Below are 24,188 nucleotides of genomic sequence, written 5' to 3'. Positions count from 1 at the left end.
TGACACTACCCAGTGCAATAAGGGAGAAACAAACCACATGTGCGCCAGGACTGCCATCAGGTAAGGCCAGCCCAAGGTGTCAAATTCCTTTTCCATGTCATGCGAGGTAGCTCATCCCTCTTTCCAGTGAGTCTTGTCCAGTCCATAACATTGAATAACCGCCAAAAGGTAATAAAGGTATTGCACCCGGGTATAAAGCAGTTTTGGTCAGAATACACCAAACAGGGAACTACTGTAGTCAGATGGTTTTCCAAAGAACCTTATAATCCAGATTCAAGATGGACAGGTTGATAGGATGTTACTTTGAGGAGATCCCGCCCTAGTTTGGGAAGGACTACAATCATCGCTTCCCTCATAGAAGTCGGTAAGATCCAACTAGCCACAGCACATTCACACACCTGAAGGAGGCGCGGAGCCATTCTGATACTGTAATGGACATAACATTTAATTGGGAACCCGCCGGTACCTTTGCTCGAGCTATCTGGGCTACCGCCTCCTGTACTTCTTACAATGTGATTGGGGTATTTAGTGCCTGTCGCTGGAGGGGGTTAATTGAAGCAGTATGGACACGTGTCATATATGCAGTGAACACATCTGGATGAATCACAGAAGGCTCTCTGTACAGACCCCATAAATAGTTTTCAAATTCCCCATTGATATCCACCTGCGTGTTTAATATCTGCCTGACTGCTGTTGGATCACGGTGATCGGAATTCTGGGGGATTCGGAGCGAAGCAGCCACCCCAGTAAACGACTCGCCTTATTCCCGTATTGTTCGGGTTGTTGTTGGGTATACATCTTAAAATCAAATTTGGATAGCCGACTGACTAATTGCCTGTATTTTGTTTCTTAAGTCCTACGAACCGGAAATTGGTCACGATTCGTCAGACAGGCTAGCTCCAACTTTCTCAAGCAACCCTCCATAAAAGTCATTTCATCATTCAGCCCCTTCGGTACCCCATATGCTTTTTTCATACATGAGCCATGCAACACAACTTTGAATGCATTCCATTCAACCAACACATTTGATGCGGTCCCTTCGTTGTCCTGGAAGTAAGCATCAATGGCCTCACCGATCTGAGGGCGGAACTTCATATCAGCTAAGGCATCAGTGTTTAAGCACCAAGCAGGAATCCTTGGTCTAAACCTCCCCCACTTCAGTGAAACCAATAAGGGATTGTGGTCTGGCAGGGTCTTGTCCAAATACTATGCTCGTGTGCACAGTGTAATCATCGCTGAAGGAGTGAAGACCCAGTCTGGGATGAAGTTTCTGTAAGATTGAGTAATGGGAATATTCCCTGTTGGTGGGGTGCAAAGAGCGACAAATGTCCACCACTTGTAAATCATGAGATCAGGTGTTGTGTGACGGAGAAAGGGTGTACCCCTGGAAAGGGGTGGATCTATCCATCGCTAGATCAAGCACGCCATTGTAGTCCCTGCACCAAAGTGTGTGCCGCTGGGTCTGGGAGCAGGATGGGTGTTCGGATCAGATAAAATGCATATTGCCCCACAGATGGGGCGTAAACTGCTACACGTGTTACGAGTATTCCATCAAGCATCCCCTGCAAAAAAAATGGCTATGCCAAATAGGCCAAGGAATAACCAGCCCCTAGAACACACTAAAGGATTCACCTTGTCTGATAAGGAAGTATATTTGCGGAATATTCATGCAGCAAACAAATATTTATACAGGTATAATTTGCCTTCTCTATTAGAGATGCTGCAAAAATGTTCTATATCAATAGAGTGTAATATCCTCCTTTTCCTTTTCTTTCTTCTATCTCTCTATTGTCCTTTACCTTTCTTCTCTTTATATTTTCTTCCCTTCCTTCTACTCTTCCAGAACCCTTCTACGCTCTGACTATTCTGTCTTTGACTTCGAGCTGTACTGATCTATCCGCTGTGGGTCCTTTTACATTGTATCCTGTTTGATTCCTGAAACCTGAATAAAGAAACAACAGGACTTCTACTTCAGTCGCTACAAGGAGTTTGAAAAAAATGCTGGTTTAGCAGGATGAACTGAATGTAAATTATGTTTTTACTGCTGCTTTAAGAAGCTCAAACAGTCCCTCTAGAGATTCCGGTTGACATCTCTAAGTAAATTTGGTTCAGGGACCTCGCATTCAACTGGTTTAACAAATCTCCATACATACTTTAATCAGTACGCTTCAGGTAATCTATGAAGGTGCCCTGGATGTCTCAATTTAGACCTTTTTGGCAGCCCAACGAAAACCCAGGCATTAAAACTGATTTGCAAGCCCAAATGAAAACCCAGCCTAGTTTACTCAAGAAGAGAAGCATTCCTCCGATTCTCCCTCCACTGTAAACTTTTGTGGAGCTCTACAAAACATCACAGAACTCTTAAGAACACAGTGGAATCGTTCCCAAAAACTAGATCATAATGGATGAAGAACGACTGTTTGCACTATGGGTATGGCATCTTTACCTTCACCTCCAACTCCTATTGTGGGAACTCCAGATTTCCTCCCAGAAACCATGGAGCTGTATTCCTTACTGGGTGCTGTAACTGGCAGATGGGCTGCCCCCACAATTGCCAAGGGTACACTTAATAGCTTTGAGATATAAAGGAAGAATTCTAGCCATCAGAAAGGGGCAACTTTTGTTTTAAACAACGTTCACACTAGGCTAGACAGGACTCAACGAAGAAGAGGGGGTGTTATTACTAAAATTAAGGCCTTTTTCAACCAGAAACTGGTGTTGAAGAAGGTATAAGGCAAAAGAAGTGAGAAAGCCACCCCAACGTCTTCGATACAGTAGCAAACTCATCTAATGCTCCCAATATAATGAATAAATGAGCCTCCTCTGGAGGCATCTTATGCCAATGAGGCTACAAACAGCTGAACCAGTTTAAACCTTCTGGAAAGAAGTTCTTTTGAAAAAAGATATTGCTTGTACACAGCTTTCATATGCACAGCTGATAGTTCTGCTTGAGAACATTGACCAAGACAATGTGTACTCTATTACATCACTTTGAGGGAGACTGATGAAGCAACTGCTTTTGGAGGCCAAACTAGCCATGGCAAACAAAGAATATTTCCTAGTCCCACTGTCCCAAATCACCAAAAATATTGCTGTGGTAGCCCAAAGCCTGGAACCTTTATGTCATGAAGACGCTTACCATCACAGTCTCCCGTAAGTGGGAACTTTGATAAGATTTGAAGTAGTACCACACCTAAGTAAAATGGATTTTGGCAGCAGGACTAGGTCATTAGGAGCCAAGATTGTTAATGACTACTTAAGTTTACAGCGTGAATTTTTAAACGAGGTATAGCTTAAGGGAATCAGATTCAAGTGTTTTCTGGAGAACTAATGAGTTGGATGCAAGTTGCACAATGTTAAATTGGAATATATATGAACATTATTTTACAGTTATCTAGCTATTTCTTTTTATCTCTGCTGCTTACGTCTTCTCACGATAGATCAATCTTCACACTGTTTTCATATTATAATGATGCTCTCTATTTCTTCCGTATCTCCATCCAATTATAATAACGGCGTCAAGTTAGTTCCTTTATTTTGGGACTCTTAGCGAGTACGCTTCCTTCTTTGACCAGCTTCGCCAGCACCCGTATGACCCGGAAGTCATATGGGTGCTCGCTAAGAGTCCCAAAATAAAGTAACTAACTGGACGCCGTTATTATAATTGGAGGGAGATACGGAAGAAATAGAGAGCATAATTATAATATGAAAACAGTGTGAAGATTAATCTATCGTGAGAAGACATAAGCAGCAGAGATAACAAGAAATAGCTCAAAAACAGCCGGGACGGAAGTAGAACCGGCGGAGAGAACGCACAAGAATTTATACCTTTGCCGACAGCCCTGAAGAAGTCAAGTGGGTAATTCCCCACGACGAAACACGTGTTGGTTGGGCAAATCCTTTGAATTAAAGAACACAAGAACAGCTTAAACGACTACGATTATCTAAAGAGCTCAATGAACGATGTCCTTTTATTGTGTATCTGTACAAATTAATGTATACTAAGTACAAGTAGAAAGAGGAATAGCGTGTGCGTAGGCCAGTGGGTAGATTGAAAATTGTGGGCCTTTGGGGTCCACTTAGAGAGCTCAGGGTGTTTTTCTCCACCTATTGCACTGCTCAAAGAAGATAAGTGCTTAAATCACGCATACTCAAGAGGCACCAGCATCCCATGGTGAAGAACACCCCAACTGCAATTTCAATTATTTTACAGTTACATTTATCAAATAATTTTTTAATTTAATGACCTTGTACCCGTTATAGAGTAACATCTTTCACACGTTATTTTGTATTTTTTACTGCAACTCACCTCAGGCGTACTGCGGCTGGTGTTTGAATCTGAAGGGCTGCCTGGTTGCTTGTTTAACTGAGGGATAGCAAAAGAAAGTTCTAAACTTTCCTTGCTTGGCTCGGCCTTCACCACCACCACCTCTCTATTAAGCGCAGGGTCTGTATTACTCAGCAGGGGCTTTGAAGCTTCTGATGCAGTTGGAGACATTGGAATCCCCAATCTCTGTAATTGTTCATTTGAAGTATGAAGCATTACGTCATTATACAGAGGAGCATCATCACTCTGCTGCTCCTCCGATTCTAGGGGGGAAAAGTGGCTAGCATTAGATCAGGTGTTATTTGGAGAACAATAGGATTTATGTACATGCATTTAATCAATCATCAGAACAGAAGCAAGCAAGTAAGAGCAACTGGCTAAACAACTGAAAAGAAAAACAATATTCTGGACAGTGGGTGTAGTTCACCTTAACATGTACTAGTTTGCTGACAGCAATTTGCCCAATGTTTATCAAGAACCTGAAACTTTGTCACGTGTATGACCGCCACAACAGCTTTGTACATTGCGTTTTTCTAATTTAATGAAAGACACAGGATCTTCAGACTCATCACAGAGACATGGCTAAAGGCTTTGCTTTACTAACATGTTGCCCACAAAGTCACAGGAGTTCAACTTCTGCCAAGGTCAGGTACAACAAAAAGTGTAGAAGAGATGCTGTTTTATTTCAGGGTGAGTATTGTTATCTATCCAGTTGGTAGTGTGTGCAAAATGGTAAAAATATCTTCTCCTCAGACTGTAAGCCACAAAAAGGCATCTCCTCTGTTTGTGATGGTCATGGGCAACAGATCACAACTTAGTGTCATAGAAGTTACACAACATAGTGTGTTCTAAACCTCAACTGTGCAAAAAAGAGAAATCCCAGAAAAGGCCCAATGTGAGGTTGCATGAGTAGACACTAGCACTTGGCTAACTTTATATTATATCAGACTATTTAATTATAGAAATCTTAGAAAGCCAATATATTATTTGGTTACTTTGCCCAACTGTGAACTCTGTAAAATGAAATCCGATTCCAGTTTTTAGTATTTCCTAATTCCTAATTATAATTTACAGATGTACCCGGAAACGTGGAAAAAATATGTTATTGTTTTATGGAGTCACTAGCCACTTTAATTCCTGTCTGGATTAGGAATTTAGATCAATGTTTAAAATATGTTGCTGAAAATATTTAGGGAGACTAAAGGATCCTTATTGCAGGAAACTGAGAGTCCCATGGTGTACAAAGATTTTCTTCCAATGTTTGAAAAAAGTGTTTTTTTATTTTTGTTTTTGAAATTAAGTCTCTGCTCTGTTTACCTAGTCAAGTTTTATATTCTAAATCTTTTACAACTAAGTATTAAAATGGTTCAAATAAAACCCTTTACACTCTAGTAGAAAGCAAACTTTTGTTTTCAGAAAAGGTACAAATTTCCACCTACAAGTTGTATCTTAAGGATCCACAAACCATAGAGTGAGGCTTAGAAAAATATAGAAAATGCCAACAGACATGTCATTTACAATTAAATCATTTTAACAACTGGCGTACAATGGAAACAAAGGATACTAGTTAGGTATTTGTCTATACAACAAAGATATGCAATTACGACCAATCCAATTATCAACATAGCTGTAAAATGTTCACTGTAAAATAGAATCTAATATTGCATTTTGTTTAGAAGTCTGAAATACAAGTAGTTATTTTGTGTAGTCACGGTCTAAAAATTAAACAGCAATCTAATAAAATTTTGACATTACATGTGCTTTCTTAAATTTCATTAATTTACACTGTGCAACTGAGGGCTAACAACTCTAATCAAATATACCTCATACACACCAGCGAATAAAATTAAATGGCAGATAGCTGCGTGCTTCTACTTAAATTGCCACCACTCCTAGTCTCATCAACTGTGGGAATGATGAGTTTAGAATACCCTAGTGTGTTATCACCAGAAATAACCTTCACCGAAAGCTTACCAGTCCCATTTGACAAGATAAGCCGTTCCATTGCTGTCACTGCATATGATCCATGTTGCTGGTTGAAGCTTGGATAATATTTTCTACTGCGGTCCATTTTGTGCATCCTTTCTAGTTTTGCTCTCCAAGATAGCACCATGGTTGCTTCCTTTTATAATTGAAATATCTTCCAAACACTGATGTATTTCAGTCCATTCTATTTTCAACTTCCATTAGTTCACTGCCATTGCCACAAATGTTCAATAATTATCCTTTTTTCTCAGTTTGCCTTCTTTGCCTCACAGTATGGCAATAATTAATTGCAATGTTATTTTGATCTTTGCAACTAGCTCAAGGTGAACAGTGTCTCTCTTGCTACCCTTACATTACGAGAAAATTAAATGTTCTTTTGCATTTGTTTATTCTAATCAGTATATGCAACAATAGATTTGAAAATAAAAATTGCTTCCCAGAGGCATTAAAAACACAAAGTAATTTTAAGTGTACTTTCGCTCTTTCACAGAGGTTTGAAAATACACAATTACTAATATCAATTCTTCTGGCATCAGATCCAAGTGTAAATTCTTTCAGAAAAGACCCATGAAACCCTGATCCTTCGGCATAAGTTAGCTCTGAACGTGCCTGTAGCACATAAATCCTAGAGCTGTCTGGCATGGGGAAAGTCACACAGCAGAGTAAAACTTTTAATCTTAAGGATGAAACACAAAACATAATACAGCACAAATCAGATTATTTCATTATTCCATCTTATGGCGTTTTCTTTTCCGCACCTGAATTCTGCCACATACACAATGTGCTGAAAGTCACATTTTATGTCACCTAGACATCTGAGTCAACAATGGTGAATGAGCCCTTTGTCTCCATAAGCCCTCTCAGAAATGGAATTCAAATATAGGTGTACAAAAATACTGCAAGATGCCCACAGAAAAATATAATGCTGAATCTCCCAAAACAGCCTTAATTAACATAAGTGTCCTGACAGCTTGCCTAGAGGCAAATGCTAGAGAGAAACAGATGGGGTAGCTGTTGGGAAGACACGCTGTCTGGTCACACAATGGCTCTCTATTCTTTATGCAGATGCAATAGCGCTTCCTTCTTTACACTAAAGTACACAATTTTGTTTTTGTCTATTCATTTGTAAAAACAATAAAAACTCAGACAATACCAAACACGAAATAATTAAATAGGACAGCTAAAAACTAGTAAGGTATTGTAATTGCAGGTTTTCGCACCACCCACCATTTGTGCAGAAATCATCCAAAGGAATAATCACATCTCCAGCATCTGGTGCCAACATAGTTAAAGCATCTGGTTCTCCCTTTAATATTTCAAACAGGTTTGTGGCTTCCTTTTCAGATTCGATCACAGGCGCCATTTCAACATCAGGCACCTCTTCTTTTTTCAGCATGCTTTCGGTTTGCCCAAGGGAGAAGATTAACTCTTTCTGGACTATGCCACTGCAAGAAATATACATCTTATGTTACCCAACTATGTAATTTAAAGCAACAGGCAAATTGTTATTAAGCTGCAACTATATATAATGTATTAAATGTAAAGGCAGAGATTAACACAATTGAAAATATCCATGAAAATGTGTAGCAGGAGCCTAAACACAAATCAAATTTAATTGCAAGCCATAACGAAAGGGAAGAGGATAACAATGTAAGCTGCACAAGATAATTGGTAAATGTAGAAGGCAATTTTATAGTAAATCAGTAATGATTTAGCCCCGCTAGTAAACAGCGGGGTTTAATTTGAACAAGGGCACAATAGTGGAGGCAGTGGGCAAATAAATAACTACCACCACAAAGGGTTGGGGGATTTGTTTGATGGCCCTAATTGTAACTTTAATGGCGATACCATGGTGTTCTAGGTTCTCCACCATTGTCTCAGGTGTGACAATTAAAGGTTTTCAAATTAGCAGAATCTTTTCAGTTTTACAACTTGCAAAGATTATACTTTCCCAAGGTATACCTAAACAATAACACCAATATGTACAACAGGAGTTACCCATAGTCCCAAGAGGGCAAGTTTTTCAATCAGATATATGCAACAGTTCAAATAAGTTTGATTGCAAGTAAAGATTTCATTAATTGCAAAATTCTTTGAGAAATGCATTGTAAGGTGCAACAAGTCAATAAACTATTGTATCATCAAAGTTCATCAGAAATATTTTTATTGGTTTTTTTCCATTTAGTAATTGGCAACACCAACATATACAGAAAAGTGGGGGTCAATGCGTAGGTTGAACACAGTAAATCAAAAATGCATGTGGACCGTGCAAAGTGGTGATCAGAAGAAAAGGCAAAAACTGAAAACAATGTAATCATTTTACAACGTGTGCACATAACTGCAACAGATGTCAGTTCGTAATTATTCAATTCTAAAACGTTCAATTAACAAAATAAATCATTTTCAGGCAGAATATAGTTGACGCTAGAGTGGCAGCTGTTCAGAACAAGCATTGGCATAGCCAATAGGTCTCGCTTTTGGGCCCCTATAAGTATTTAGTTATGCAACTGTTGCATGGCTAAACACTTATAAGGTCCCAAAGGCGAGATCTATTGGCTATGACAATGCTTGTTAACCTTGTGACAAAACTCAAACATGCATAAAAAAAACAGAAGCCTGTATTTAGAAGACTTGAATAAACTGTTTGAAATATCACTAGCTGCTGTGAAGCCTTAGAAGAATTCTCCAACTTGTTGGCAGCTAGGGTGTATTGGCACTTCAGTGCCAACCAGTGTTTAATGTGTAAAAAAATGAAGTGCCAGGGCCCTCGTCAGGAGGCCACTGCAGCTTGCACCACCCATTGCCTCTGCTAACCCTGCCAGTGACCGTGCCAATGCAACTACTAACAATCACACTCCTACAAGTGTGACAATTCAGACTTTTCCAGGCCCCCCCCAAAATATGAGGATGGCTTGGGCAGTCCTTTACTTTGTTTTTATTTAATTATTGTGTGCTCAGCGTTAAGTTAGATAAACAGCGCTACCTTGTGGCAGACTGTCATCAGTACCGGGGTTTGCAATTAAGTGCTGGTGCCGAGCACCGGAAACCACGGCTTACATTAAGCACTGGTGCCAACAGGGTAGACCTACTGCATCGTCATGCTAAAGGGCACGTGGAGACAGTGTGATGTACATGCTACCACTAGGCTCTGTTTGTCCTACAGGCTGCAGTGCATATGGCTGTAAACAGGGAAGGTCGCTGGTGCACTTGTTTGCTGACTGGCAGTGTTCCTTCTCATCACTGGTGTATTACGCTCAGCCCAATAGCCATCTTGAAAAGGCATCATTCCTTTAAAATGGCAGTGTCCGCAAATTACCATGCAAGGAATGCAGCATTCCTGCCCCCAGAATGGCAGAAAAACTACGTTTTTAATGGGACAGTAGACATTTCTGTACTGATACCTACAGAACTGTTTTTCATTAAAGATTACACCGTATTGTATTATTTACAAATGATCAAACACTCCAGATGATGGATGATTCACACAATACGATGGGGAAAAATGTAAATTTATTGATAGAAATGTGTCTGCTTTTTTAGATAAATACTTTCTTTTTAACACCTCTTACAGCACATAAATATGGAGGTTATTCAGGTGTGTGTATGTATACGAAGGGGGAGGGTGTCTGTCTGCGTCTGTCTGCCTGTGTCTGCGTTGGCGTGCGTCTGCGTGTGCGTGCGTGCGTCAGCGCCCGCCTGTCTGTCTGTGCGCGCGCGCGTAATGCTGTACGTTTGCAAGCATGCATATGGTGTGCTGGTACTGCCAATGGTAAACCAATGTGGAGTATGTGAGGGAGTATTGTTACTCAGTGCAGTATTGTAATCTCCATCTGTAATCCAAAGCAGGGTAATCATTATGACCTCCTTAATTAAAGTAACGCACAGGAAATTACTAAAAGCACCAGGGATCTATGAAGTAATGCAAGTTACGAAAGGAAATCTACAGATGCAATGTAGTGCAGGATACATTTACCTATGTAATTCTTTTCTATAGCTCAACCTAGGTTAAAGAAATCCAGGTAATCCTCTTTAAATTAATGTGTGGAATTAATCAAAGCAAGATACTTCTGTGAAGTAATGAGGTACTCAAAGTAATCCGTAATCTGATGCGGGATAAAGTAATCAATCTAATCCCCTTCTACAACCAGATACAGGTTAAAACATGAGTGATCTGCCTTAAACTAATATGTAGTAATTTAACCAAAGCAGTCTGCTTCTGTGAAGTTATGCAGAGGAACTGTATGTAGGGTGAAATCGATGTAGAGTAAAAGAGTAAGCATATTCTTCAATAACTTAATAAACGATTCAATAAATGCAATAATCACTTGTAGCTTTCTGCTAAGTGCAGTACTCTGAGAAGATTCCTTTACTCTACTAGGACCTGTGCTGTGTGTGGAAGGGTTGTGTGTTGTAGCTGTGGTACTTGTGTGTCTGGAAGCATGCACTGCTGAGAGAACTGTTCCTATTGTGTAGGTGAAGCCTGCACTGCGGCCGCGCCCCTTCCATGTGACTGAAGCTTGCACTGCTGCAAAAACTATCAGATCTATAGAGTGGGCTGTTGAGATGATGCAACTGACATATATATATATATATATATATATATATATATATATATATATATATATATATATATATATATATATATAGACGAATAAATGTTAGGACTGTTGAAATTCAACTTGAAAAATGCAGGTTTCGACTAATGCGTGAATGAGGGCACGCGGCTACTGCCAATCAGAAAGTGCCTGGTTGAGAATGGAGAAGCGACATTGAAATATTGAGCTCTTAGCTGAATGGCTGAGCTCTGTCCAGGAGAAAAGTCATGTAAAATCCGTTCACTTTTGAAAGAGAAGGGCTGAGACGCCAATGGGTAAGGGGGCTGCCCCAAAGCCTCTTTTTGTGTGTTGTGTGCTGGCGTGAGGTCTCACACTGACCATCCCTCATCACGATCACTCTAAAAGCGAAAGTGATCGCGATGACGCACGCTAGGGATGCGCGCGCAGCAGCGGAGGGAGGGGTATGGTGCTGAAGGCTGGCGCAGGAGATGGCTGGGCGAGAAGGGAGGGGGGAATGCGGGGAGCAGCTGTGCACGTGCATGCCATCGTGCACTGTAGCTTGTCGCCAGCACAAAAAGGTGGGTAGCACTTTCTAAACCCATCTACTAAATGTCTCGCCAGACCAGCGCATGCGCTGGGTCAGGCGAGACCTAAAAAGTAACCCACATAGTAGCAGCGACCTTGGTGGAATGGGTCTGTACCTCTGAGGAGGCTGCATTTTAGCTAAAGCACAGCAGATCTTGATGCAGAAAACAATCTATCGAGAGATGGTCTGTTTCTGCACCGCCTTGCTCTTTTTAGGTCTTGTCTGAGCAAGCGCGCATGCGCTGCTCTGCGAGACAGTTAGTTAGGGCTTTTAAATTCCAAACACATATTCGTGCGCTTGTTTTGTTATCACTTGCTTTTGGGCTTTGCGTGCTGTCTTTCTAAGAAACTGAGGAAAGCACTAGCGCTGATCAGTGCTAGTGTCACAAAGGGCACTGATTTTTGGTGTGCTGGATTCACCAGCAAATTTTGATCAATAAAGTTTTCCAAACTTGAAATTGCTCTTCATTGCAGTATTTTATTCATACTTATGAAAATATATTCATGGAAGTATTCAATAGTTTATACTTGGTATTCAATTCCTTTTACAACAATCCATATGTTCCCAACAATCCTTATATTCCTATTCCAATGCATTTCGGCCTGCTGGCCTTCATCTGGGAAATCTATGAAACAAAGAGTGGTATCTATCACTAATAATTCTTCAAAAACAAACAATGTTTAACTCACTAAATCTTTGTCACATATTATCTGGCACCATCACGTGATATACATACTATGCTACGTTCGACAATTGAAGTAGCCATTTACATTTACGCGTACGGATTATTTTCCGATGTTAAAACCAAATGCATGCGTGTTTTTTCTGCTGTTAACTGGAGCCTAGTAACATTATAAATTAATCTCGCAGTCAGATTGGCTAGCGCAGCGCGTTAACTAACAAGCATTCGTTGACGCTTTAAACCAATGTTAGCAGTTCTAATGTTAAAAAGGTTCAAGTTGCCTCGAGTGGGCTGCAAGCATTAAATGTAACGTGGTAACGTTACTATTTCAACTTACAGACAGGTTAAGTGGCGTGGCACATTAGCCGACAAATGTTTGTAAGCGCTTAAAGCAAATGTTCGCGGTTCCGATATTAAATGAGTGCAAGCTGCTTCGGGTGGGTTACAAGCATTTAAACGTAATTCCTTCTTACCGACTATGCAGGAGACTGAATTCTATCAGCGCTGTAAGCAGAACATTCTCAGCGCGATGCAAGTTGGCGTGTGACGCGTGTGGGCTGTACTACGATGTTTTGAAGTCGCGCATGTATCAGTTAAAGGGCCAGTGTCTATATGTGTGTTTCATACTAAGCAATACTAACACTTAATGGCAATGATGATAGTTACAATATATTATACCACGGAAACAGTGTATCATAATGTACAATTAACATAATCATGACAGAATATTAATAGATTTATAAATAACAGATTTATAAATAACAACTAAATTCAGTTCTTTCATTTATCCCCTGAGGACGCAGGGTTTGCAAGTGAAATATCCAGTGATTTTCACGTGTCAATAAAGTCTTTCTATTATCTCTCTCTTCATTTTTTTCCACAATTTCCAATATACATGCTCTGATCTGGTTAATCTGATGATTTTGTTCAATGAAATGGTTGGCAACCGCTGATTTAAACACTTTTGTTCTTATATTACTTTTGTGTTCAGTTAATCTTGTTTTTAGTTTACGTTCAGTTTGTCCCACATAGGCTTTTCCGCATGGGCATTTTAGCATATAAATAATGTTTTTTGTGTCGCAGGTACCATTAACCTGTAGCTTGATTTTGTTGCCCCGCATGGGGTGAGTGATGGTGTTACCCTCCATGATATTGTTGCAATTACTACAGTTTCTGCATGGGATAGTGCCTTTAAAGGTTATTAAAGGTTTTGTGAGAGTAGGTTTCTTTATGATTTCACCGAGATTTTTAGCTCTGGTAAATGCAAATGTGGGTTCATCCTGGAAGATGTTATTGAAGTCCAGTTCTGTTTTGAGCATACACCAATGTCTTTTGATGATTTTCTTGAATTGTGGAGTGATCGTAGAATATTTACTCACGCATGTAATTTTAGTTGTTTTTACACTTTTTTGAGAAGAGAGTAACATCTGTCTGTTCTTGGCTGTGGCTCTTTTGTGGGCATCCTGTAACACCTCATTTGGGTATCCTCTTTTCTTAAATTTGTCAATCATGATTAGTGCTTGTGTCTTGGATTCCTTCGGGTATTTATTCTCATACTGGTGCATGAAAATGTTCGCGTATGCTGGGGCTGCTGGATTTCCCATGGCGGTGCCAGACTTTTGTAGGAACCATTTATCCTCCCATTTAAAGAAGCTGTGCATCAATGTGAAATTGAGTAATTCCAGTAGAAATATTTTCATATTTTCGTCATATTCCATCTGAAGTAAGGCAGTTTCCACGGCCTCTATCCCTAATGAGTGGGGTATAGAGGTGTAGAGTGCTTGTACATCAATGGTACACATGAGTTGATGTACAAGCACTCTACACCTCTATACCCCACTCATTAGGGATAGAGGCCGTGGAAACTGCCTTACTTCAGATGGAATATGACGAAAATATGAAAATATTTCTACTGGAATTACTCAATTTCAGCCCCAGCATACGCGAACATTTTCATGCACCAGTATGAGAATAAATACATTCTACAAAATCCCCAATGGCAACAAGGGTTACGTCTATATCTGCGATATATAGACGATATCTTTATCTTGTGGAAAGATACAGAAGACCAATTGATCAACAACATCCAACTACTAAACCTGATTGATCCAAGGATTCAATTTACTCATGTAGTACATGAGAAACAAATTAATTACCTGGATGTAACCATCCTTAAAATAGGTGATAAGTTTGAAACTACTCTATACACCAAGACAACTGATTGAAACAATTTGCTTGCCTACCAAAGTTTCCACCCTACCCCTCTCAAACAACACTTACCATATTCACAATTACTCCGCGTACAAAGGATTGTCTCAGACCCGAAGGAATCCAAGACACAAGCACTAATCATGATTGACAAATTTAAGAAAAGAGGATACCCAAATGAGGTGTTACAGGATGCCCACAAAAGAGCCACAGCCAAGAACAGACAGATGTTACTCTCTTCTCAAAAAAGTGTAAAAACAACTAAAATTACATGCGTGAGTAAATATTCTACGATCACTCCACAATTCAAGAAAATCATCAAAAGACATTGGTGTATGCTCAAAACAGAACTGGACTTCAATGACATCTTCCAGGATGAACCCACATTTGCATTTACCAGAGCTAAAAATCTCGGTGAAATCATAAAGAAACCTACTCTCACAAAACCTTTAATAACCTTTAAAGGCACTATCCCATGCAGAAACTGTAGTAATTGCAACAATATCATGGAGGGTAACACCATCACTCACCCCATGCGGGGCAACAAAATCAAGCTACAGGATAATGGTACCTGCGACACAAAAAACATTTATATGCTAAAATGCCCATGCGGAAAAGCCTATGTGGGACAAACTGAACGTAAACTAAAAACAAGATTAACTGAACACAAAAGTAATATAAGAACAAAAGTGTTTAAATCAGCGGTTGCCAACCATTTCATTGAACAAAATCATCAGATTAACCAGATCAGAGCATGTATATTGGAAATTGTGGAAAAAAATGGAGAGAGATAATAGAAAGACTTTATTGACACGTGAAAATCACTGGATATTCCACTTGCAAACCCTGCGTCCTCAGGGGATAAATGAAAGAACTGAATTTAGTTGTTATTTATAAATCTGTTATTTATAAATCTATTAATATTCTGTCATGATTATGTTAATTGTACATTATGATACACTGTTTCCGTGGTATAATATATTGTAACTATCATCATTGCCATTAAGTGTTAGTATTGCTTAGTATGAAACACACATATAGACACTGGCCCTTTAACTGATACATGCGCGACTTCAAAACATCGTAGTACAGCCCACACGCGTCACACGCCAACTTGCATCGCGCTGAGAATGTTCTGCTTACAGCGCTGATAGAATTCAGTCTCCTGCATAGTCGGTAAGAAGGAATTACGTTTAAATGCTTGTAACCCACCCGAAGCAGCTTGCACTCATTTAATATCGGAACCGCGAACATTTGCTTTAAGCGCTTACAAACATTTGTCGGCTAATGTGCCACGCCACTTAACCTGTCTGTAAGTTGAAATAGTAACGTTACCACGTTACATTTAATGCTTGCAGCCCACTCGAGGCAACTTGAACCTTTTTAACATTAGAACTGCTAACATTGGTTTAAAGCGTCAACGAATGCTTGTTAGTTAACGCGCTGCGCTAGCCAATCTGACTGCGAGATTAATTTATAATGTTACTAGGCTCCAGTTAACAGCAGAAAAAACACGCATGCATTTGGTTTTAACATCGGAAAATAATCCGTAAATGTAAATGGCTACTTCAATTGTCGAACGTAGCATAGTATGTATATCACGTGATGGTGCCAGATAATATGTGACAAAGATTTAGTGAGTTAAACATTGTTTGTTTTTGAAGAATTATTAGTGATAGATACCACTCTTTGTTTCATAGATTTCCCAGATGAAGGCCAGCAGGCCGAAATGCATTGGAATAGGAATATAAGGATTGTTGGGAACATATGGATTGTTGTAAAAGGAATTGAATACCAAGTATAAACTATTGAATACTTCCATGAATATATTTTCATAAGTATGAATAAAATACTGCAATGAAGAGCAATTTCAAGTTTGGAAAACTTTATTGATCAAAATTTGCTGGTGAATCCAGCACACCAAAAATCAGTGCCCTTTGTGACACTAGCACTGATCAGCGCTAGTGCTTTCCTCAGTTCATAGCACATACTCCAAAGCAGGGAGTAAACGAAGGAGCACGATTTACGCCTTTAACCTAAAGATTACCTTGGAGCTGTGCACGACTATCATCTAAATTATTGTATTAAAGTCTTTCTAAGAAAGACAGCACGCAATTGGCCCAAGGCTGTGCATGTCCCGCCTTCTGCTTCCTGTGGCCTAGGGTCCTCGGGTGCGAGCAGCAGGGCGGCCGGGTGCCAGCGGCATACCTCGCATTCCTGCAGTGGACGCACACCGTGCTTGTTGTGTTCACGGGCAAAGCTTTACCGGCTTAAATAAGTGAAGGCAAAAAGGAGCAATCGTGAGGCTACTTTATACAGGTTGGTAGACTAAGTGACGGTATTAGGTGGGCGTTGATATCTACTCTCTCGTATGTTCCTATGATTGGTTTGACAAAAGGTTGCCGCCCGGAAAAGACTGCCACTCACCTTGGAAGAAACCTCCCTTTAAAAGAGATCGCATGAGAACACAGTGTGCCTAGTCGCGCTCGGCTCCCACAGTCAGGAGGGGTGTATGCTCACCCGTTCCTACCCCACCACCTTCCATGAGTGAGGAGTGCCGGCATCCGCCACTTCTTTCTCAAACTTGGCGATAATGTGCCGGAAGTGAGGAGGTCCGCCCGCCGCCAGAGAGACTCTTCTCTTGCCGCGTGCCCTCCCAGTGCCATCTCCCCTCCTCTGCAGTGATAGGCGTTCAGCTACTTCTGTGCCCGCTCACCGCCAAAATCTGACCTCCTGCCCAGTCCCTACACTTTCTTGCTACAGCAGAGACGATTCACACTGCTACCCTACCTACTTCCGCAGGGCAGTCCTCCCACTCACCACAACAGGCAATGCACAATGTGCTTGCCCATCTTCCAAAACCATCCACACCCGTCTCAGCTTTCTCGCACCCACAAAATGCTTTCTCGCACCCACAAAATACTTTCCCTCACCTCTGTGAATTCTTTATCCGCCATTTGTTTGTACCCTGCCTCCTATGTGGTCTGTCCTCTCCATTCGGAAAGAACTTGCTGCTGTTGTATTGTTTCGGGTCTGCGTCCTTTTTTTATCACTCTGCCCCACCCACATCTCCCTTTATATAGGAAAAATAACCTCACGCCATAATTATCCTTGCCTTTAGACCTCCTGCAAACACCTAAACAACCACCCTTCCTACAGCCCGTCTGCCCGCACTATCAGTTGTTCAACTGGACCTCACCAACACCACCTGCTTCTGTAATAAACGCCCTGGCATGCCCCATCACATTCAACATACAGGTTTTATCCCGAAACACACGTTCAGCGCAATTGTCTTTATATTCTCCTAAAGAATCTCAAATTACTATTTGCAGCAGCCACAATCGCCTCCCCTCCTTATTTCTTCTACGTACATTCCATCTAAACCACTTCCTCAGTATTTACAGCCTGCCACGAACACTTCATCACACAAACCTTTTACCGATGCTACACTTGTGCACCGGTTCTGACGGGCGCAAATAAATCTCATCGTATCTGTGGGACTGTGCCAACTGGACAGGTGGAAACTAGCTTGGAGTTCTTCCCAAACACAGTGTGGCGCGGCGGCTCACTGGTGTGGGTGCCTCCTAAACCCCGTGATTCTTCTAATACACACATTATTAACACCTCCATGCTCTAAAAATAGTGCTAAAGGCGAATAAACAAAAGCAATCATTGGAGATGGAAGGTGGGAGGGGATCTTCGGTATTTGTGTGGTCTTTGTGAGCAGTGCATCTTGTTACAGGCACTTACACTGTCTTTGCCATACGTGCAATGTGAGGGAGGAGTAATTTAAGGATAGGTTATGATTAATTAGCACCTGTAAATCGCCCACAGTGCTATTAGTGCAGCATCGCGGCGCCATTCTATAGTGCACAGTATGGCTTCCAAGCGTTTGCCATAATCGCAGTGTGTTTTCTTGTGGCCAGCTGAACACAAACGCAGCAGGAATCAGTCCTTTGGTGGTCTCACCATGCTCCGCATAGGTCTAAGAAACTTTGCTCCCCGTAGCCTTATAAGCCTGGAAGTTTGCTCAAAACTCGCCCATCTATCTGCCTCCCCGGTCAGCAGCTACTCGGCAGTAGTGGACATCCCAAACACAGGCGCGCAACGGCCATTGGGCTCAAAGGGTTTCAGCCCCCCCCCCCCTTCCCCGTCGTGTGCGTCAGCCCAGGCTGAGGCAGCTTCTCGCACACAGAGTACTTTACAGGTCTTTAAAAGACCATTCACTTACTAACGAGGCTTTGTTGTGTTTTCACTCCTTCTTAGAGTCCCTGCATCTCCACTCTGCATATTGCTGGAATAATCAGCCCCGTCGCCTCCCCCCGAAATTTTTAGTAGCCCCCACCAGAAATTTGGCTCTAGTTGTGCTTCTGCCCAAACCTGACATTCGGTACATAGTTTGGGCCTTTGTAATGTTTATTTTAGCAGCGAAACACCTGGCAAAAGGCAAAGTTTTATGCGTAGTTTACTTTTGCCAAGTTTTCATTTCAAGTGCTGCAGGTATTTGGGTCTTCACACTTTGTGCTCCGTTGGGCTTATTGAATTGCTTCTCATATCTCCTTAGTCATAATTGACATTCCGCCGACTTAGCGGCACACAGGAATGCCAGCAGCAGCACTTAAACATGATATATTTTGCCACCCGCATCACAAAAACCATTTCTAAATTAGAGCACACCAAGAACAGAAATGAGACCGCAGAAGTTAAAGCTGCAGAGCAGTGGATGGATGGTGTGGAGATCAAATGCTCCTAAACACCAACACCACTAGTGCCAGCAAAAACAATAAGGATGCAGGGATTCTTCCATTTTAATAAACGGAACGTAAGTGGACTTTTTATTACCTTTCCATGGATACATGCGAGGGGACCGGCGGTGGGAAATATTGCTGGACCGTGCCAGTGTCGCTTTTCCTCATTCAGTCTTTTGTTGGTGTCATGAGGTGTTTGGGGGAAGGGCTGAAAATGGATGAGGCATTGTAATATTGTCAAAAGCATTCAGAATTTGTTTGTGGCACGGTGCTAAATCAGACCATTTGCATATGCATACTGCTTATAAAGGGTACACTGTATGCTGCAATTGTATAGCTCTTCAATACCTGGTGGCACAGCTCATGGGATAATGTGCTGCGTGGCTAAACACTTAAAAGGTCCCAAAGGCGAGACCTATTGGCTATGCCAATGCTGGTTTATTTCAGCGAACCCAATTAAGAGCCGATCGTCCACCCAAAGCTTTTTGGTGCCTGTCAATGTAGAAAGAGAACTCTTGTTGGGTCCATGCAGTGGAGTCTCTCCTCCTCCTCCTTAGAAGCATGAGGTGGTGCGACAAAGGTAGGCAATGTGATGATCTGGCCAACACCTGTGGCAAAAAAGAGTTAGCCTGCCCTGGAGTTTTGTCCTGACGTCCCAGCCATGTCCAGAGGTGCAGGCCCTCCTGGCACAGAGCTTACAATCTCATTCTGCTCTGCTTATTGAAGTATCACATGACGGTAGTGTTGTCAGTGAATACCTGAACCAGCCTTCACTCTAATAGAAGGGAGAACGCCTTGCAATGGCAAACAGATAGCTCTCAGCTCCAGAAGGTTAATATGGAACTGAAATTCTGCCAGAGAGCACAGTACACTGAACCCAACATCTCCCAGATGGCGGCCCTAAACCAGAAGTGATGCATCGGTCAGCTACGGGTGAGCAAGGGAGAGGGGTATGCTGCTGACCCAATCGTGGTTTGTCAGCCACCACTGCAGATCTTTTGCAGTCTCTTTTGAAATCTGCACCAGGTCTGAGAGACTCTCCTGTTGAAGTCACTGCAGAGCCTGTATGTGCAATCGGGCATGCTTTACCAGAGGATGCAGGAGGCCATCAGACCAAGCAGCCTCAGAGTCAGTCTCACTAAAATCCAGGATTGAGGCTGAAACATCGGGATCATAACCTGAATGGAGTGGTGTCTCAGATCCAGTGGATAGGCGCGGAACTGCAATGTTTCCAGCATATCTCAGATGAAAGGCAGCGTTTGAGGAGTCAAGTGTGACTTTGGCATGTTCATAGTGATCCCCAGCGAGGTCCTCTGCAGTCTGGAGGTTGATAACGACTGCTTGAGGAAAGCCCGCCTTCAACAGCCAGTTGTCAATGTAGGGGGAAGACTGGAACTACTGACTTATGAAGATGTGCTGCAACCACCACCATCACTTTTGCAAACCCCTGGAAAGGGGGGCACTGACCAGACTAAAGGAAAGCACAGCACTGAGCATGGCTCCTGCGTACTCTATGAGATCCGCAACCCTGGCCATAAAATGGCTGGAAAGCCTGCTTGGCTGGAGGAGTAAGGCTGGTATTGTGGATGCCCATATAGGCCCAGGCCACGGAAAAGGTGAAAGGACTGTTGCGTGGTAGGAATTTAGCAGAGATCCGACTTTCCCGAAAATGCTAACGTGTCGGCTTTGTCACCATCCCTTGAAACTCCAGTGACCTCAATCAGACGGTTGCAGCAAAGTGCCACAGTAGAGGCCATGGTCCTGCTTAGGGAGGCCATTGTGTCCAGTCCACACCTGATGGCGAACTTAGCTACATCCAGACCATCCACCAATGCTTGGTTTAAGATAGCTCGCCCATACTCTGGCAGCATGAGCAATGGCTGTGCAGCAGATTTACATAGAACATGATAATATTGGCCCAAGAGAAATGCGGTGTTCACCGACCGCAAGGCCAGGTTGATGTAAGAGAAGATATGCTTTCCAAAACTGTACTGCTTAGTCTATATCCGGTGGGATGCAAGAGAATGCGCCGGGATTGAGCTAAACTGTTGAGGCCAGCACCACCAGGCCTCTCACGGGAGGGACGCTGGGAGAGGAAGGCTGGGTCTCATGGAGCGAGAAAATAGTGACAGGTAATCATTTAGAGCTTGTCCCTGTATGAAGCCCCTTCATCAAGACATTGGTCTTGATCGCGATGGCTGGCAGTTGCAGGTCAAGGACCTTCGCATCACTGTCACAAAGATGCGCCTTCCTTTAAGGCGGGGCCCGGAGAAGAAAGCTTGCTGAGTCCAGGGAGGTATTCAGATCACTAGCGTCACCCAGCTCCTCGTACTAGTTGTGCCCCCCATTTCCCCTCTTCCTCATCCCAAACTTCAGATAGGGCCTGTCCAAGGGTAGCAAGTTCAGGGTTTGGTATGGCCTTGACGGCGCTGGCGGCCGTGTCTATGTCGGGTGGCGCTGTCTCAGAGTTGGGAGATCAGGACAGGCCCTCAGCACCATCGGAAAGACTGGGAACAGGATGGGTGGTGGCACCTGTGTTGTCAGACCAGATCCGGAGACAGATCCAGAGAACTTGGCTGGCATTGGGGGCAAACCTGCAGGCAGAAACCCAGCAGGGGCACCTCTTAGCTCTGTGGGGCCGAAGGAATGGCAGAGGGAGTTGGTGGCCCAAAGATGGCACGCGTGGAGTCATAAAATTCTTTCAGTTGGGCAGGGGTCGCTCTGGCAAGCGTGGAGCGGGTCCAGCCGCTGGCTCTGCAAGTGAAGTGCACGAGCAGGGCCTTGAAGCATGGTGTTTGGACTGGGAAGCTGAAGAACATTTAGACTCCTTCTTGGACGTAACCCTACTTCAAAGGCCTCTTTGTAGCGGCAAGAACATCGCGGGACGGCCCCGAGATCTTCCTCGGTAGTGAGACCAGGAATGATGCGGAGCATTCTTCTGTCGTGCTGCCAGAAGCTTAATCACCTGCTTTTGAATAGCCTTGGGGTGCACAGACGCTCACTCAGTGCAGCTCTTGGGGTCATGGCTTGACCCCAGGCACCAGATCCAGACCAAATGGGGATCAGACACAGATATCTGTTTGACAATAACCACAAGGTTTAGAACCCGTATGTTTGTAAGAGGGCATATCCCTAGCATATTGGGAACAATTGCTCAAAAGGGGACAAAACAAAGTAAAAAAAAGTTGTCACAACGTGACTGCGGTAGCTCTCTCGGTCTCTTGATTGTTATTGTATCTCACTACATTGATTGAACTTGTATCCCAGTTATAGTTACAATTAGAACTACTACATGTGGAACAAGCATTAGCAAAGCAAACCGGCCTTGCATTGGCTGCTAGGGTTTTGGCTTTGTCTATGCTTGTTTTGTCATGGATCTTGTAAAACTTTGGTGGGGGATGAGGGGTTGCAGGGCACTTGTACTATAAAATAAAATGGCTGAAAGCAAAAAGGTTTTTTTGACCTCAAAAAGTGTTCACTGCCATAGCTGTCCCTGGCACTGAATAGAACTACTTCATGTACAGATGTGCTCCTTGTGAAAGAGCAGAATGACGTCCTTCACCTCGAAGTTAGCCAATGGCTGCAGTTGGCCAAACTATTGCCCCACGCTGTTATGGATGGAAGAAAAATATGAATGATAACACATCAAAGAATGAAGAGGGCTGACTGAAAGTCCCCCCCCCCCCCCCCAAGTTTACGATTGATGCTGCTGGTTTTTCAACTTTGGGAGTGCACTGAGGCCTGTTAACCAGACCTCAGTGCCAGTGCCTTGAACCATAAAGGTGTATGGCAAATCGGCTTTACCCGATTGGAAATGTCTAACTTATCTGTACGTCCCTAACAAATGATACTCTGGTCCACACATAAGTTAAAGGGGTACCCCAGGGCTTGCAGCACTGATTGTGTCTTGCACTCCAAGCCTGGCTTTGACATTGCAGGCAGTGGTCAGTGTATGAGAGAGAGAGAGAGAGAGAGAGAGTATGAGAGTGTATGAGAGAGAGAGAGAGAGAGAGAGAGTATGAGAGTGTATGAGAGAGAGAGAGTATGAGAGAGAGTGTACGAGAGAGAGTGTGTATGAGAGAGAGAGTGTGTGTATGAGAGAGAGAGAGTGTGTATGAGAGAGAGAGCGTGTGTATGAGAGAGAGAGAGTGTGTATGAGAGAGAGAGAGTGTGTGTATGAGAGAGAGAGAGTGTGTATGAGAGAGAGAGAGTGTGTATGAGAGAGAGAGAGTGTGTATGAGAGAGAGAGAGTGTGTATGAGAGAGAGAGTGTATGAGAGAGAGAGTGTATGAGAGCGAGAGTGTATGAGAGAGAGAGTGTATGAGAGAGAGAGTGTATGAGAGCGAGAGTGTATGAGAGCGAGAGTGTATGAGAGCGAGAGTGTATGAGAGCGAGAGTGTATGAGAGCGAGAGTGTATGAGAGCGAGAGTGTATGAGAGCGAGAGTGTATGAGAGCGAGAGTGTATGAGAGCGAGAGTGTATGAGAGCGAGAGTGTATGAGAGCGAGAGTGTATGAGAGCGAGAGTGTATGAGAGCGAGAGTGTATGAGAGCGAGAGTGTATGAGAGCGAGAGTGTATGAGAGCGAGAGTGTATGAGAGCGAGAGTGTATGAGAGCGAGAGTGTATGAGAGCGAGAGTGTATGAGAGCGAGAGTGTATGAGAGCGAGAGTGTATGAGAGCGAGAGTGTATGAGAGCGAGAGTGTATGAGAGCGAGAGTGTATGAGAGCGAGAGTGTATGAGAGAGTGAGAGTGAGTGTTTGTGTGTGTGTGTGTGTGCAAGTAACGTGAAAATACCATTTTAATGTGGGAAGACTTGGTTGCCCAATTAGCGAGTGCAGGGTTTCATGCTGCTGTCCCCTCAGCTGTGCTAACTCCGGAACAGTGGGCAATCCAAGGTATCAAACAACTCGTTACATTAAGACCAAATTGTATCCCAAGTTGAAATGAATAATTTGTTGCAGTGTGCAGCTTTAGAGAAGCTGCCAAACTCCTGCACCTTCCTGGGCACACATGGAGCCTGCTTCATGAGACCGCCTTCAGCCTTTCTGGAGGGATGATGCTACGACTCTCAGGAATGAGAACAATGAGGGACTG

At 42.8% G+C, this 24,188-nt stretch overlaps 1 protein-coding gene across 4 annotated transcripts in view; it reads right to left on the bottom strand.

The window, feature by feature from the left end:
• The window catches only part of HIF1A (hypoxia inducible factor 1 subunit alpha), a 263,036-nt gene that overhangs the window by 93,489 nt on the left and 145,359 nt on the right, over positions 1-24,188 (bottom strand). For all 4 annotated transcript variants that reach the window (XM_085626181.1, XM_085626182.1, XM_085626185.1 and 1 more), the window contains exons 9-10: positions 7,541-7,758; positions 4,310-4,590 (exon numbers count right to left, since the gene is read on the bottom strand). In XM_085626181.1, the coding sequence (XP_085482307.1) occupies positions 4,310-4,590; positions 7,541-7,758 (499 nt within the window). The remainder of the gene's footprint in view (positions 1-4,309; positions 4,591-7,540; positions 7,759-24,188) is intronic.

The sequence above is a fragment of the Triturus cristatus genome, chromosome 9 (assembly GCF_964204655.1).
Source record: "Triturus cristatus chromosome 9, aTriCri1.1, whole genome shotgun sequence".
In the NCBI taxonomy this organism is placed as follows: domain Eukaryota; kingdom Metazoa; phylum Chordata; class Amphibia; order Caudata; family Salamandridae; genus Triturus; species Triturus cristatus.
This window is presented reverse-complemented; position numbering and strand designations above follow the sequence as displayed.